Consider the following 13,238-nt stretch of genomic DNA (forward strand, 5'->3'; position numbering starts at 1 on the left):
ACATAGCAGTTACATAAAGAAATGCCCTACTGAGGGATCACCCATCACACGGGGGAAGGAATAAAAAACCAACCAGAATATGGAGATGCATGAGGTGCTCTCTACTATAAGCATATAAATAAAGGAGACCAAGATGAAAGGCAACAGGTATAAATAACAGTGGAATCATGGGAATGGAACAGGAGCGTTGATCACCTGACCACCCCCGCCTTTAAGCCACACCCCCTTTTCATCCTAACAAACACCTTTTTGTAGATTAGTAAAATAACTTCAATTAACAGATACTGTGCAGGCTTGCCCATTTTTCTGCATACAAATAAAAATCAATGATTATCTTTGGTTATTTAATAATTACTCATTTAGCACCTACAAAAAACTACATAGCTGCCATGTACCAAAGTTACACAAATTACTAAAAATTTTGCATACTCCTGTTCTATTAAAGCCGTTCTATGGGGTAGCCATTGTTCTGTGGAGTCCATTTGACTTTAAGCTCCTGTAAAAGGTTTCCCTTTGTCCCTGTGCAGAAATCACTTCTGCTCTCTTTCACTCACTTCTTGGGAGTTAGAGCAATTAAGGCATACAATGTACTGGGGATGAAAAACACTGCGTGGAAAACCTGAGGAGGAAGGAACTTTATCACAGGACTAGAAAAAATGAGCAAATTAGACAGGGGATTATACAGGAAAGCACAGAATGTTAATTCCTTATAGGAAATCACCATTCTCTTAATTCAATAACTAAGTCAGTTCGTTGTTCATCTCTGCTGTCTGTAAACTCATTTTTCACAATCAGCAGCGGCAGAACTTGCTCTAATAGGATGAGCAGGTTTAACTTGTCATACACTCTAAGCCCTGGAAATCTACCCTTATACAATCTGGATTTACCATGAATATCATTATTCGGTGGAGTAAGGTAAGGACAGTCCACTCTGCTGCTGACACAGAGGATCTGGATTTTCATGCTAGGTTTGGCTGAATGCGGTCACACGACTACAAAAACAATTCAACCCATATAAAACAACATGGCCATCATACTGTGCTTTAATGCCACATTTAATCTAAACAATAACACACAATCATCCACTGAGTTGAATCTTTAGGCAATTTTATATTGATCTTTCACAGAAAATCGATTATATATAAACTCAAACATCAGTAAAGTGACGTTTGGTAAAGGATCAACATAAAGGACATAAAAATGTTGCATACGTTATAATCTTACAACTTTACCCTTTTTGACAAAATGTTCACTTTAGTTATACAGCATATGTAATATATTCAGCTGAATTTCTGCTTTTCTTTTTTTTTTCACGCAGCGATTCCAGGTACAACAGTAATAAGGTTTCTCACTACCAAATCCAAAATGGCAAGAAAACAACAAAGAGCTTATTTGTCACATTTAAATTGGTAAAAAAGAAAAAAGGTACATGTGTACGGTATAATATAGGATATAGGACAGCGTCTTTAAATTTATGGTTCCACAACAGTTTACACGCATCACATGCGACACTAATTGATGCCCTTTTACGGGCCCTTAAGATTATATTTTTCTCACCATTTCCAGTTACATGGAAGAAAGACTCGTTGTGCGGTTTCAGGAGAGGAAACGAGGGGGGGGGGGGGGGGGTAACAGTCTCTATTCATCAGACTTTGAGGCACTGCACTGATTCTCCATACATAATCTGTGCAGTTTTATTTTCCTGGTTACATTTGCATTAATACTTGCCATACAAATCAGTATAGTTATGTTTTTAATAAAACAGTTATAAGCATGGTTATAGAAAGACTGTTTTATAGAGTCAGGATCTCTCAAACATTTAGAGGTTGATGACAGAATGGTTCTATGTGCAATTCCCTGTCGATCTCATGGTGGTCATTTTGATTTGGCTCAAAGCAGATAAAACAAACAGCAACAACTATACCAAACATATGGTAGCAAGCCAGTTCCCGTGGTAACCTTTCTGCTTGTAAATGAGGTTACTATGATGGTATGCACATGTGAATGAGCTGCTGAAAAAAATAAAACAAGGGTTCTTTATACATTAGTATCAAATAAACATCAGTCAAACCTTTTGAATATTTTCAGTGGCTACAGTTAATAATTCCTCGTTTTTGTACTAGCAGACCCTCAACAGATCAATATTATTCTTTTGCCTTTAATCACCATTTATTGTGTAATACGAAGTACTCCGGTTTTTTATATGAAATCATGTATGAAAATATTTTATCGGCAAAGACGAGGTTACGCTTTGTTATTGACCAAAAGGAAGGTTTTGAAAGGCCTTTGTAGGTCTGTGCATTTCAATCTATTGACAATGGCCTGAAATAGCAGTTAATAATATTCATATTATGTTCATTGTAAAAGGCAAATATTTCACATCATTTGCTCTTTTTGTCACTTTTTGTCGTAATGTCTTGGCTACCGGGTCTGGAGTCAGATGGAACAACAAACACACAAACCACTTCTAAACGCTAATGAGACACAATAAATATCTGGGGATAGTCTATCATGACATAAAATAGTCTGCTTGTTACTTTCAACAACCATTTAAAGTCAGTGTTTTGTCTTCTGCCACAACCTATTAAAATATTAAATATATAAGAGATAGAATGCTAAATATTTGGGAAATGGTAAGTAGACAGAGTGAAATGCATGAAATCACTTAAAACCATAAATCTACAGTATCCTCCAAAAATCAAAATCAGGCAACAAAACAGACCACAAGTTTCACTAAACATTTATCAAAGCAGGATGCTTTTCCACACATGTCCCTCACGCAGCTTGACCACTGATAAAATATTGAGAAAGCAAACACCCAAGATACAGGGGCGAACTGCTCTCAGTCTCACATTCTGCTGTGCTAAACTCCTCGCTCCACTTGCCTTTACAGATTGCCTCTCACTAACAATGACTCCTCATACCGATTTAGCTTATGTGCTTAAGTAAACAAACAAGCAGACCTTTTATCAGTCTCAGGTAGCAGAATTCAAGGTCTCTTTCACACAATGAGTTAAGTGTAATTAAGTCAGATGAGGGGTTATATTACCCAAAGGGAAAATTATATTTTTTTCATTGCTTAACTGAATTTGTGCCACTTTGTATTACAGAAAAAAAGTGTATTTAAGCGATTTGCTACCTGTAACTTACATTCCGTGTAATTCAGAATCCTTTAGTATATTCTGTGTATTGTACTGCATATCCTTACATAGAAGGTTCAGGATTAGCAGTAATTAAAAACATTCCTGATTAGGACAGAAACATTCATCTTTCACTGTGCCTATCTCAGATGTACTGAACATTCCTGACGGACATTGCGTTGTCCCTTGCTCTAAACACATACCCATGACACTATTATAATAATAATGAAACATCTCTTGTTGTTTTCTATATCAGAGGAAATCTGGGCAAAGGTAACCCTGATTAAATATCTGAGCAGCTCGAAAGGTTTTAGAATGCTGACCTAGTGTGACCTGCAGGTTTTAAAGTGAATCCATTGTGTTGCTACATTTAAATCCAAGTCATCCTTGCCGTAATAAAAGCAAATGCAGAAGCACAGCTTTTGTTAGACCTTAAAGTGTTAAATACATGATCTACTCCTCACATTTGGCCGAAGTGTTTTTTTTTTTTGTCATTTAAGGCATATTGCAGCTTTATATGATAATTAAGCTTTAAACTCTTTAATATCTTTTCGTACTTTACTGTATACATTATGTGACATACGATATTTTTGTTCTTTTTGTTCTTCATAAAGAACCAGTAGCAACTTTTCTTTGAAGTACACCACAACTTCTGCAACTGTATTCGTTGTGCTTTATAAATGGTCATAGGCCGTTAACCATGGCCTGATATGTACGGCGAAAGCTTGTACACATGTAGGTCGTGTGCGTCTTTGGGACTGCCGGAATGGGGCTGGTGTGGGGTGCCCGTGTTGAGAAGTCCTTCTGGAAAAGTCCATTTCCGGACCGCGGCCACCTCTGTCATGCCCCCGAGCCCTCGAACGCCTGTCAAAACAAACCTTGGACTCCAGCATCAGGCAAAAAAGGAAAGTTGTGCTGCTGTTGGTGTGAAAGCGTGTCGATTTTAGCTGACCGCCTCTGTGCTCACCACGGGGACAACGGCAGACGTGGACGTGTTCATGGCCGAGGACAAGCCGGCCACCGGCTCCCACTCCACCAGAGTCTCCCTGCCTTCACTTTCCAGCTGTCTCATTCGCAGGTTTATAGATCCGTAGGTCTTTCTCGGCCCTCGGTACATGGTGAATGTCCTCCTTCGGTACAGCTCGCCTTTGCAAATGGACACCATGAGAAGCACCGAGAGGAGCATCCCGCCCAACGTCAGCAGGCCAAGCCCTGCGATGATGCACTTGTCAAGGTGGGAGCCCAGCTGAGCGTAGTGCATCTCCAGTCTTTCCATCTGCCTGGCGCTCACTGTATCCGGATTGACTCGAGCCTCGCGGGGGATGGTGTAGGCTATCACCACCAGGACAATGCCACTCACCAAGAAGACCAGGGCGAAAATGAAGCCATAATCGACCGGCTGGCCGCCAGCTTCTGCCTCTGCCTCTTCGTCGGACTTGGGTGATGGCACGTCCCGCTGTAGATGCTGTGTGTGTGATGGATGATCCCTGTCAGCGGGTGCGGAGAAGGGGAGGTTGGTGCCGGCCACCCCCTGATGGGCGAAGCCAGACTCCTGCTCCTCGGACTGGAATGAGGCGTTTTCGATGCCCTGACCGAATGTCGTCTGAGGTGACTGCTGTCCTCGTTGCTGGGAATTTGAGAACTGATGGCCAGAATCACTCCTCTCGCCCCCCAAATGAGAAAGCTCAACAGCATTCAAGGACTCCATCGAAATACTTTTGACCTAGTCATTCCTTTAAAAAAAAAAAAACTAGTTCCTGCTTTTCATTGCTCCAAGAACCAAAGCCTAAAAAAGATTAAAAGCAGCAATAGGCATGAGTTAAGTACGTTTTCTATTCTAAATCATTAATGTAGATGCTTAAAGTTATTTAATTTTGTTAAAGTTCATTTCAGTATATAACAAAATATGAGGTAGTTAATCACCTTATAAACCCAAGTAAAACCATATAAAGCTATATTTATGCTGATGCTATTTTTATCAGAGGAACATTTTGTTTTGTTTTTTACTGTTTTAAAAGAAGAGTCAGGTATTGTTGTTCAACCTTTCCTTATGACTGAGTACGTTTATCGCCTTGAAATACAAAATATACGCTTTCGTTTATTTATATATTAAATACGTGTGATATCCTTTTTTACTTGGCATATACAGTTTTAATAACGGAGAAGCTCCGTGGTTTATTTTGCCAGTAATAACTCTCCAGTGACACCAGCCCGATGCCGCAGCACCTCCGACCATAATTACCGAACGAGGTGCCCGGTAACTGTCAGTCCAGTAATCCAGCAACACCACGCTAACAAATGTAATACCAACCACCAGGACTGTTGATATGCATCTACTTATTCCTGTCAACACGTTTCGCCATAAACTGCGCTTACTGTGCCCAGCGGCTCCAAATTCCATAATGCATTTGACAACTTTAATGATAATATCGGGAAGTCCCATGTTAGGTGTGGTTTTTTCCCCTTAAAAAATCCTAGTACGCGTGCAAACCCAGGATGACCTTGATACCGATTACAATCTTGCTCTTAGTATACCCGGGATTTGACATTCTGGGTTATCGAGTTGCAAGGGTTTTTTGAAATAGGGCTTGATTTTTTTAAGGGAGGTGAACGGCGATCTTCCGTGTTTTAATGACGGATGCATGCATCAGCGGGGGCACGCTTACCTGCAGGCGCAGATGCTCCGCTTTGGCGCTGATAAGAGCCCGGCTGAAAGATGCAGGATGCTCCGAGGAGGAGACCCTGCCGACGGACCTCTCAAGTGATGGAGTAGCCATGCGCGAATAGGCAGTGCTGATTGAAAAGGAGAGCTTTTACAAGAGCTACATTCAACACTGCTCACAGCACCGAAAAAGCCCGAGCTATATAGCTATATATTTTGACCAAATAATAATTTTACATTTTCATTGCCAGTGCTGTGCGGTACCAAAGCATAATATACCAAAGCGTTACCGCGCGGTGTGTAGACTTACACTGTGCACAGCGGTATCTTGGATAAAAAGGCAGCTCTTGTCCAGGCAGTGGCGTTTTATTGAGATAAATAACGTTTTAACAGCCGGCAGTTAAATAATTTGGATTTTACCTCACCCCCCAGCGCCGTGTTTACTTGTCACTTTCACTATCTGTGGTATCGGAGCCAGCTTGATGTATTGTCTATTAATAATCAAAGGGATTTATGAGAACATAATTCATTTAGGATTGCATTTGTTGGATACTGCCGCCTATGGGTGGAAAAATTACCTGCAGCTAATTTATCCCCAGTTCTGTCTTAACGCCCTAGAGCGTAAAGCAACAGCAGGACTCTCAAGAGGTTGAATTTGGGCGTGGAATTGGATTTAATCAGTGTCTCCAACATATACTGTACAGAAATTCCTACACTTTTAATACAAACGCTTTGTAAATAACATTATGTTAATAATGAGTAGCGTCCACTTGCATATATGCAGTTCAATAGACTACCCATGTACTGAACGAGGAGAATATGTCCTAGTTAAAATAGTGGTTTTGAACGCGAAACTGTTTGAAAATAACATTTTCCAACTCCGTTCCTTTAGGGGCTCCAGTTAGGGGCGTTATTCAGGTAGTGTGAGGTGCTGTTTATTGAAGTACATAAGTGTATTTACAGTATATGATTACCTTCAGGCAAAAAATGTAATAGCTGCAGGCATATCTTGTTTCAGGCGGACCGAACATGATATCAATTACGTCTGACGCAGCAATTTATGCAGAAACTCATGTAAACGAAAGTGGCCAGCAAACAAAATCTAACAGAAGAAAAGTGAAAGTACGCTTGTTATGGTGTACTAAGTCAGATCGTTTAACATTATTGAATTGAACAAAAGAGTCTAGAGTCAACTAAATAAAGTAGATGTAAATCTATCTATCTATCTATCTATCTCATATATTTAAATACCATACATCAAGTAATAATCGTGGGTAACTTAGCAGTTATTTCTGACCTTGTGGATGGCACTCTGTAAATACATGTAGGCCTATGTAAACTGTCAGTTAATGGTGTACCAATTCGTGATTTTATTAATAGGTCATTTTAAGACATACATTAATATTACATGACTTTATATAATATATATAATATATATAGAAGCTGTCATTACCATGGTAACTGACGTAATATTTAAACTGTTTCCGTAATCAGCCAGAAGAAATCACACCATCCATTCATTGGTTTACATATTCTTTGCATTGAACGATACTGTGGTGATAATGTGGACAATACAAAAATTACAAAAACTTAATTCTGTGTGTAGGTTATCACACACAAAAACATAAGTATACCCAACATAAAAAACAGAAGTATTCTCTTTTTTTTCCTTTTCAAAACATCACAAAAGAAGCACACAAAGAAAATGACTGGCTTGAAGTCACTGGCACTCGGGTCAGGACGTGCCCAAGGATCTGTCATACCTCATTGTCAGTCTGGAAAATTACACCGTTTCTGAGCACCAGCAGAGTCTCTTTAAATATAATCTATTTTTAAGTGATCAAGGTGGATTATTTCTCAGTCCACAGAAAATAAAGAGCACAGAGGAGTCTGATAAAATGGTAGGATTACCATGGAAACCACGAGGGATCCAGCCAGTGCTATGCATTATTTATGCAAGGCCCTGGACAGACGGATTCCTCCATCTTCTCTCATTATCTCTTCAAATAAATTACTTAATTGACAATATGCACAATTTAAAATGACATTTCACGTATTGAATATGCAATTGAAAGAAAATTGAATATAGACTAAAGATCATATAAACTTGAAGATATTTTGACAACCAACAACTTTGAATTTTATAAAAGCTGCATTTCAGTATAAGTTAAACTGAAATAAATTCTTGCAAACCAGCTGCATCGATTAATAAAAACTAAACTTTGACAAGAAAAACACATCGGACATTGTGTCAACAAATATACCTTACTAAAACAAAGTTAACATGACAAAGAATGTTAAGGACTTGTGTTTAATGTATTGTTAATGCAGTGATTAATGAAACTTAACAGTAACAGCCCATTCCAGAAAGACACCAGAGTGCACTGCACATCAAGTACCTACCATTAAAGAGGAACAGGAAATTAAATAATCATTTCATGCTTTGTGGAAAAGGCTGAGTAGAGGTATGGAGATCACAATAAACTCATGCTTTTTTATTCTTTTATGTGCTCAGCAGGCTAAGCCTCTCTGCCTGTGATCAGAAGAACGCTCATTCGAGCCTGGCTTCAGCATAATAAATATGAGTCTGTGGGCCCTTGAGCAAGACCCGTAACCCCCAGCTCCATGGTGCCACTGCAAGTGGCTGTCCTTCGCTGCCAAGCTTACTCTCACCTACATGTGTGTCGTGGAAAGCAAGATGGGGCAGGAAAAGAGAATTTCCCCATGGGGATCAATAAAGTGTCAGTATTATTACTTTGCTTTAGGTCAGAATATGCAGGCAATTAAAAGCGATCTGTAACAGAAAATGTATTTATACGTACAGAGATTTTTGTTTTTTTATTCTACCCAATTAGTTAGCACCACATTCAAATGGTACAGCCAATAGCCAATCTGTAAAGCGTTTTTTATATCATTATCAGCTCCATCTTCAATAAAGTTGACTGTCATCCAGTGCAATCCCATTCTGAGTCCTGATCATTTCCAGCATTTATATTCCTGTTCTCTATGATCTTGGTTGCCACAGTTAATCTGGCCTTATTTATTAACTGGCTCAGGGCATGGCATGTGCCCAACATTTTAAAACATATAGCATCTCAAAATGGGATGACTGGGTCAATGCAAGCAATTTCATACCATTTGCTTTCTTTTAAGGTATTTTATAACCTTCAGTCATGCTGCTGCACTCAAAAGCCTTTCGTTATATTTTACAGATTGGCCAGGCAGCATAAATAAACATAAAAGGCACACAAAATAAATAGGTAAACATTTCAAAAGTTCTTCACTGGCATTTGGGGATAAAATAATAACTGAATCACAAACAGGTTTCCTGAGACCTAAATGCACTGCAGATGCCTAAAAGATTTTAATAAACATACTTTGCAGTTTGTTTGATTTTTCCTTATGATGCTTCATCTTAATTTCACCAACTTAACATATATTTTATATTGCATTCAAACGGAGGTTAAGTGAGAACTGAGATGTTAGCCAATAAATGACTAGTATCTGACTACTTTAAATCACTGGTTAATCACATTTGTCAACACGCGCGTACGTCATACTTTGTTTTAAAACATATGCTAAATATCCGACAAGAAATGCCATGTGGCTTGGTGGCTGTGGACAACGCCAACTCTGACTGACATCTCAACTGATTGACAACTGACTATAAAATGAAGGGAGTGCCTTATAAATGTTTTCAGAGATGGATCTACTTGAGCCTGTACGCCTGTATCCATTCCCCACATTGTTCGAAGTCAGTGCTGGTGATCTCCGTTATTAAAACCCAACTCTAAGCCAGTTAATGTCCGAACCTACAACAAACAGGGGATTAAATGGCAGCAACACTTAATATCAGTGACTAAGCCAAGGCGTGTTTCGGGACGGGCTGCTTGTTTTATTTACTACAATTTATCTGCCATGCGACGTCACTTAGTAATACCAGTAAAACGTCACGTCCATGCACGGAGTGAGAATGTTACAGCACCAATTTAATAATAATAAAAAACCTGGTTAGTATAGACTTTATTTTGCAAATGATTAACAAACTGCTTTAAAGGTAATAATTTCATTTTGTTTTTTTACAAATTCGTCCCCCATCATCCCTTTACTATTAATAAATCGTTTTTAAGTCAGGCAAAGGAGTTGGACAGCTAATGTTTTCCGTCTTCTGGGTCCTGACACGGAACGAGTTGAAGCTACGCAGGAGACGGAGAGTAGTAATGGAGGCGGACGGTGTGTGGAGTCGCAAGTGAGCTCTAAGAATGGCAGGTCTGCTCGTTGTCCTCTGCGCCGTGACTCGTATTGCTGTGTAGGGTTTCCCCAAACACCTGTCCCGTATATGTCAGACCAGCCCGGGTTCTGTTTAGCGTTAGGAATAACCCACTTTAACGGCGCTAGCCAGCTTCGCTAGCTCACGAGGCTCGACATACTCGCTACCTTGCTGTGTATTATTAATATTAACTGCAAAACATGTAGCTAGCTAGCCGACATGCTGTTATTAGCGCGTATTTATTGCCTCTGTTGCTCCACCTTGCCTATATTAAGCGAAATATACGTTGGGATATTAGTAAATACGGAAAATAAGCATATATACTTTATTTCAGGTAGGGACTTTGATCTTCCGTAGCTAGGTGCTATATGGCAATGTAGGGACTGTTAGTATGTAATAGACAGCTATAATATAAAAAATTCTGTTTAAAAGAAACTCGTTTGTCGTTGCTTTTGATGGGAAAAATTCTCACAACTAAATGCGGTGGTACGGTTTTACTCAAAAATGGCTTTCTTTCATATTTTAAGGCACGGCTTGAAGCTAACGAAAACTCGTGAACCCCCGTTTTCAGTGGTGGACGGAGAGGTCCCATAGCGAAGGCACTGCCCGGCTGGACGTCAGATTGATCCCGGTGTGGAAACTACAGAGACGATGTACTGCCTTCAGTGGTTACTCCCGGTCCTGCTCATCCCGAAACCATTGAACCCGGCCTTATGGTTCAACCACTCGATGTTCATGGGCTTTTACCTGCTTAGCTTTCTTCTGGAAAGGAAGCCATGTACCATCTGTGCCTTGGTGTTCCTGGCAGCCTTGTTTCTCATCTGCTACAGCTGCTGGGGGAACTGCTTCCTGTACCACTGCCAGGACTCTCCACTGCCAGACTCTGCACACGACCCCAGCATTGTGGGCACCTAGATTGAGTCACTCGTCAGCCCCTCTGTACATGAGCACCTCTTCTTCAGACTCACATCTACAAGGACGTGGGACAATCTGTAGCTGGGCTGTGAATAAAATCCCAAACGTTGGCTTCTGCATTTAGAGAAGCATTTATTTCATACATAAAGCATATCCTCCCTGTGGCTGCACAGGACAGATACCCATTTCCTCCGAGGATTACTGCATGGGTTGGCTATAGTCTTCTTTCCCACTGATTGCTGTGTCCATACATACATTTGGTTGCTTTTGTAATAACAAGATGCTTATTGTTTTCAACATTTTGAAGGTAATGTGTGTGTGTGATTTTGAATTGGATTTCTTTGGAATGAAGATGGTTGTGGTGAATGTCGAGTATTATAGCAGAAGTCAGCATGAGCAGCTGTTGCCTCTGTTCTGTGGATGTAGGTGAAACTAAGGGGGAAAAAAAGGCTAATGCTGGATTATTCTTTGGGTTAGTCTGAAAAGGTGATGCTGGTACCAACTGTATTAGTTATAAATAATTGTGTTATTTTGATTTAATAAAGGTTATTTTTTAAGGAAACACAGGGCTATATATTTTATTCTGTTGATGAACTGGAGCATGTTTGAAGCTGTTTTTTTTAGAATTGAATGCTGCAGTAGTTTGTGGTCAACTGTGAAACATTGATATGAATCACTGCCTAATGATGTATTAATACTGCTTCAAGCTGCTTATGTAAGTTAAGGGAAAGTTGGGATCAGGTTAAACCTATAAGTAACATTTTTGAGTTGACATTCCTCAACAACTTGCATATAAATTCTGATATTAGGAAACATGGAGAAAATCAGGCCCAAGGAGGCTCAAGCAGATACTAGAATGACGTATTTTAATAGTAGAATTGCAAGTTATTTTCAAAGATTTTGTATTTTGATAAATCCAGCTGGTTTTAAAGCTCTCAGAAAATCTTAAAAATGAGTACATCTACATGTTAAAGTCTATAATTACAAGGCCCACAGAGATGATATAAGATCTTCATGTCTTGAAGTTGGTTAAAATTTGTCATTTGCACAGTGTGATCCTATAATTGGGATTCTCCCGCTGGAAAAATCAGAAATGAAAAAGGCCCTTTTGATGGTCTGGTTCTGTGGGCCTGTCTACTGTTGTAACATGTCATATGCTGTATGTATCATATGACCCAGATGCATCTATTTTCATTCTGTATGTTTGCAGAGGTGTAACCAGAGATTTTGATATTTAATACAAGGTGTAATTGCGGGGGTAAATTTAGCAGTGTCTGCCCCACTCTCAAGAAGGCCAACTAAGGCTGCACATGCATGTGCGGCAATATAAATATCCTGCTTAGCAGTCTTTGTTATCCAAATAGACATTTTGTAGATCACAAATTGGATTTTTACCTTGGCCAGTGATATTTGTATCAGTCTCCTTTCCAAAATATTTCCCACGTCTGTGAGGTTATAATGATTGTTTTCACACTAACCACAGCTAGCCAGGAGATGTCTTCTTTATTACGATCTGCTGAATGTGACTTCCTTCCTTAATGCCGCATTGATCCCGGAGTCACTGAAAAGCTGACTTGGCACCAGCTTGTCAAGGACACTTTTTCTGTATTAGCTGTTCCAGACACAGGATAAAAACAGTGGGGTTGCTTAGAGATTTTTTGTGTTTTTTTTTGGAGTTTCCCAATCTGGTCCACAGGAACTCCATAGACAGTCCACATTTTTGCTCCCTCCCACAGTTCTGGGAGGGAGCAAAAACATGGACTGTCGTTGGGTCCCCGAGGACCAGGTTGGAAAACACTGTTATATCTCATTCTAGTGAAGCTTCTGTTGAGTTCTTATTGGGGAGGGGGAGCTGGTGCTTATTCCCCAGGATGGGGTCAGACCATCACAGGGAACATCCACTATTAGGTTAATTGATGTCTCTAAATTTCCCAGTTTGCGTAGGCCTGTCAATAGAGAGTTTTTTCCCCAGTTACCTGTCGGCATCCTTATGGTGGGTCTTCAGAACGTGAAGTCTGACTTTATCTCTGTATATTTTAGGGCGATGGTGGTCTGTTGCAAGGCACAGCCAGTTGGAGAAAATGGTTCCTTTGATAAATATCTTCTGAGTGCTGATACAGCTTGAAATGTAAATCAGTGCTTCCTTGCCAGCCTTTGACCTCAGCCTTCCTCTCTCCTTGCCTTTTCACGAGTTTCCCGTGCTAACTTGTGTCTGTGCTGATCCAGAACATGAGTCCCATCCAGGATGTAA

At 39.9% G+C, this 13,238-nt stretch overlaps 2 protein-coding genes across 7 annotated transcripts; one reads left to right on the top strand and one right to left on the bottom strand.

Moving 5' to 3' along the window:
- Positions 1–802: 802 nt before the first annotated feature.
- tmem74b (transmembrane protein 74B) lies at positions 803–6,777 on the bottom strand. Of its 3 annotated transcripts, none has more exons than XM_023795277.2 (3): positions 6,223–6,777; positions 5,807–5,933; positions 803–4,926 (listed from the first exon to the last, which is right to left on the bottom strand). In XM_023795277.2, the coding sequence occupies exon 3, from the start codon at positions 4,846–4,848 to the stop codon at positions 4,084–4,086; it is 765 nt and encodes a 254-aa protein (XP_023651045.1). In that variant the 5' UTR covers positions 4,849–4,926; positions 5,807–5,933; positions 6,223–6,777; the 3' UTR covers positions 803–4,083. The 3 variants fall into 3 exon arrangements, with proteins under 3 accessions (XP_023651045.1, XP_023651044.1, XP_072571551.1); XM_023795276.2 differs by having other exon boundaries at positions 6,113–6,777; XM_072715450.1 differs by having other exon boundaries at positions 5,807–6,777.
- A 3,148-nt stretch (positions 6,778–9,925) lies between these two features.
- blcap (bladder cancer associated protein) lies at positions 9,926–11,549 on the top strand. 4 transcript variants are annotated; one of them, XM_023795494.2, is made up of 2 exons: positions 9,926–10,071; positions 10,600–11,549. In XM_023795494.2, the coding sequence occupies exon 2, from the start codon at positions 10,724–10,726 to the stop codon at positions 10,985–10,987; it is 264 nt and encodes an 87-aa protein (XP_023651262.1). In that variant the 5' UTR covers positions 9,926–10,071; positions 10,600–10,723; the 3' UTR covers positions 10,988–11,549. The 4 variants fall into 4 exon arrangements, with proteins under 4 accessions (XP_023651262.1, XP_023651263.1, XP_072571552.1 ...); XM_023795495.2 differs by having other exon boundaries at positions 9,965–10,071; positions 10,644–11,549; XM_072715451.1 differs by having other exon boundaries at positions 9,968–10,067.
- Positions 11,550–13,238: the final 1,689 nt, after the last annotated feature.

Source organism: Paramormyrops kingsleyae, chromosome 8 (assembly GCF_048594095.1).
Source record: "Paramormyrops kingsleyae isolate MSU_618 chromosome 8, PKINGS_0.4, whole genome shotgun sequence".
In the NCBI taxonomy this organism is placed as follows: Eukaryota; Metazoa; Chordata; class Actinopteri; order Osteoglossiformes; family Mormyridae; genus Paramormyrops; species Paramormyrops kingsleyae.

Coding starts and splice junctions, on each gene's coding strand:
- tmem74b (XM_023795277.2), bottom strand. CDS start 4,848: ATGGAGTCCTTGAATGCTGTTGAGCTTTCTCATTTGGGGGGCGAGAGG.
- blcap (XM_023795494.2), top strand. CDS start 10,724: ATGTACTGCCTTCAGTGGTTACTCCCGGTCCTGCTCATCCCGAAACCA.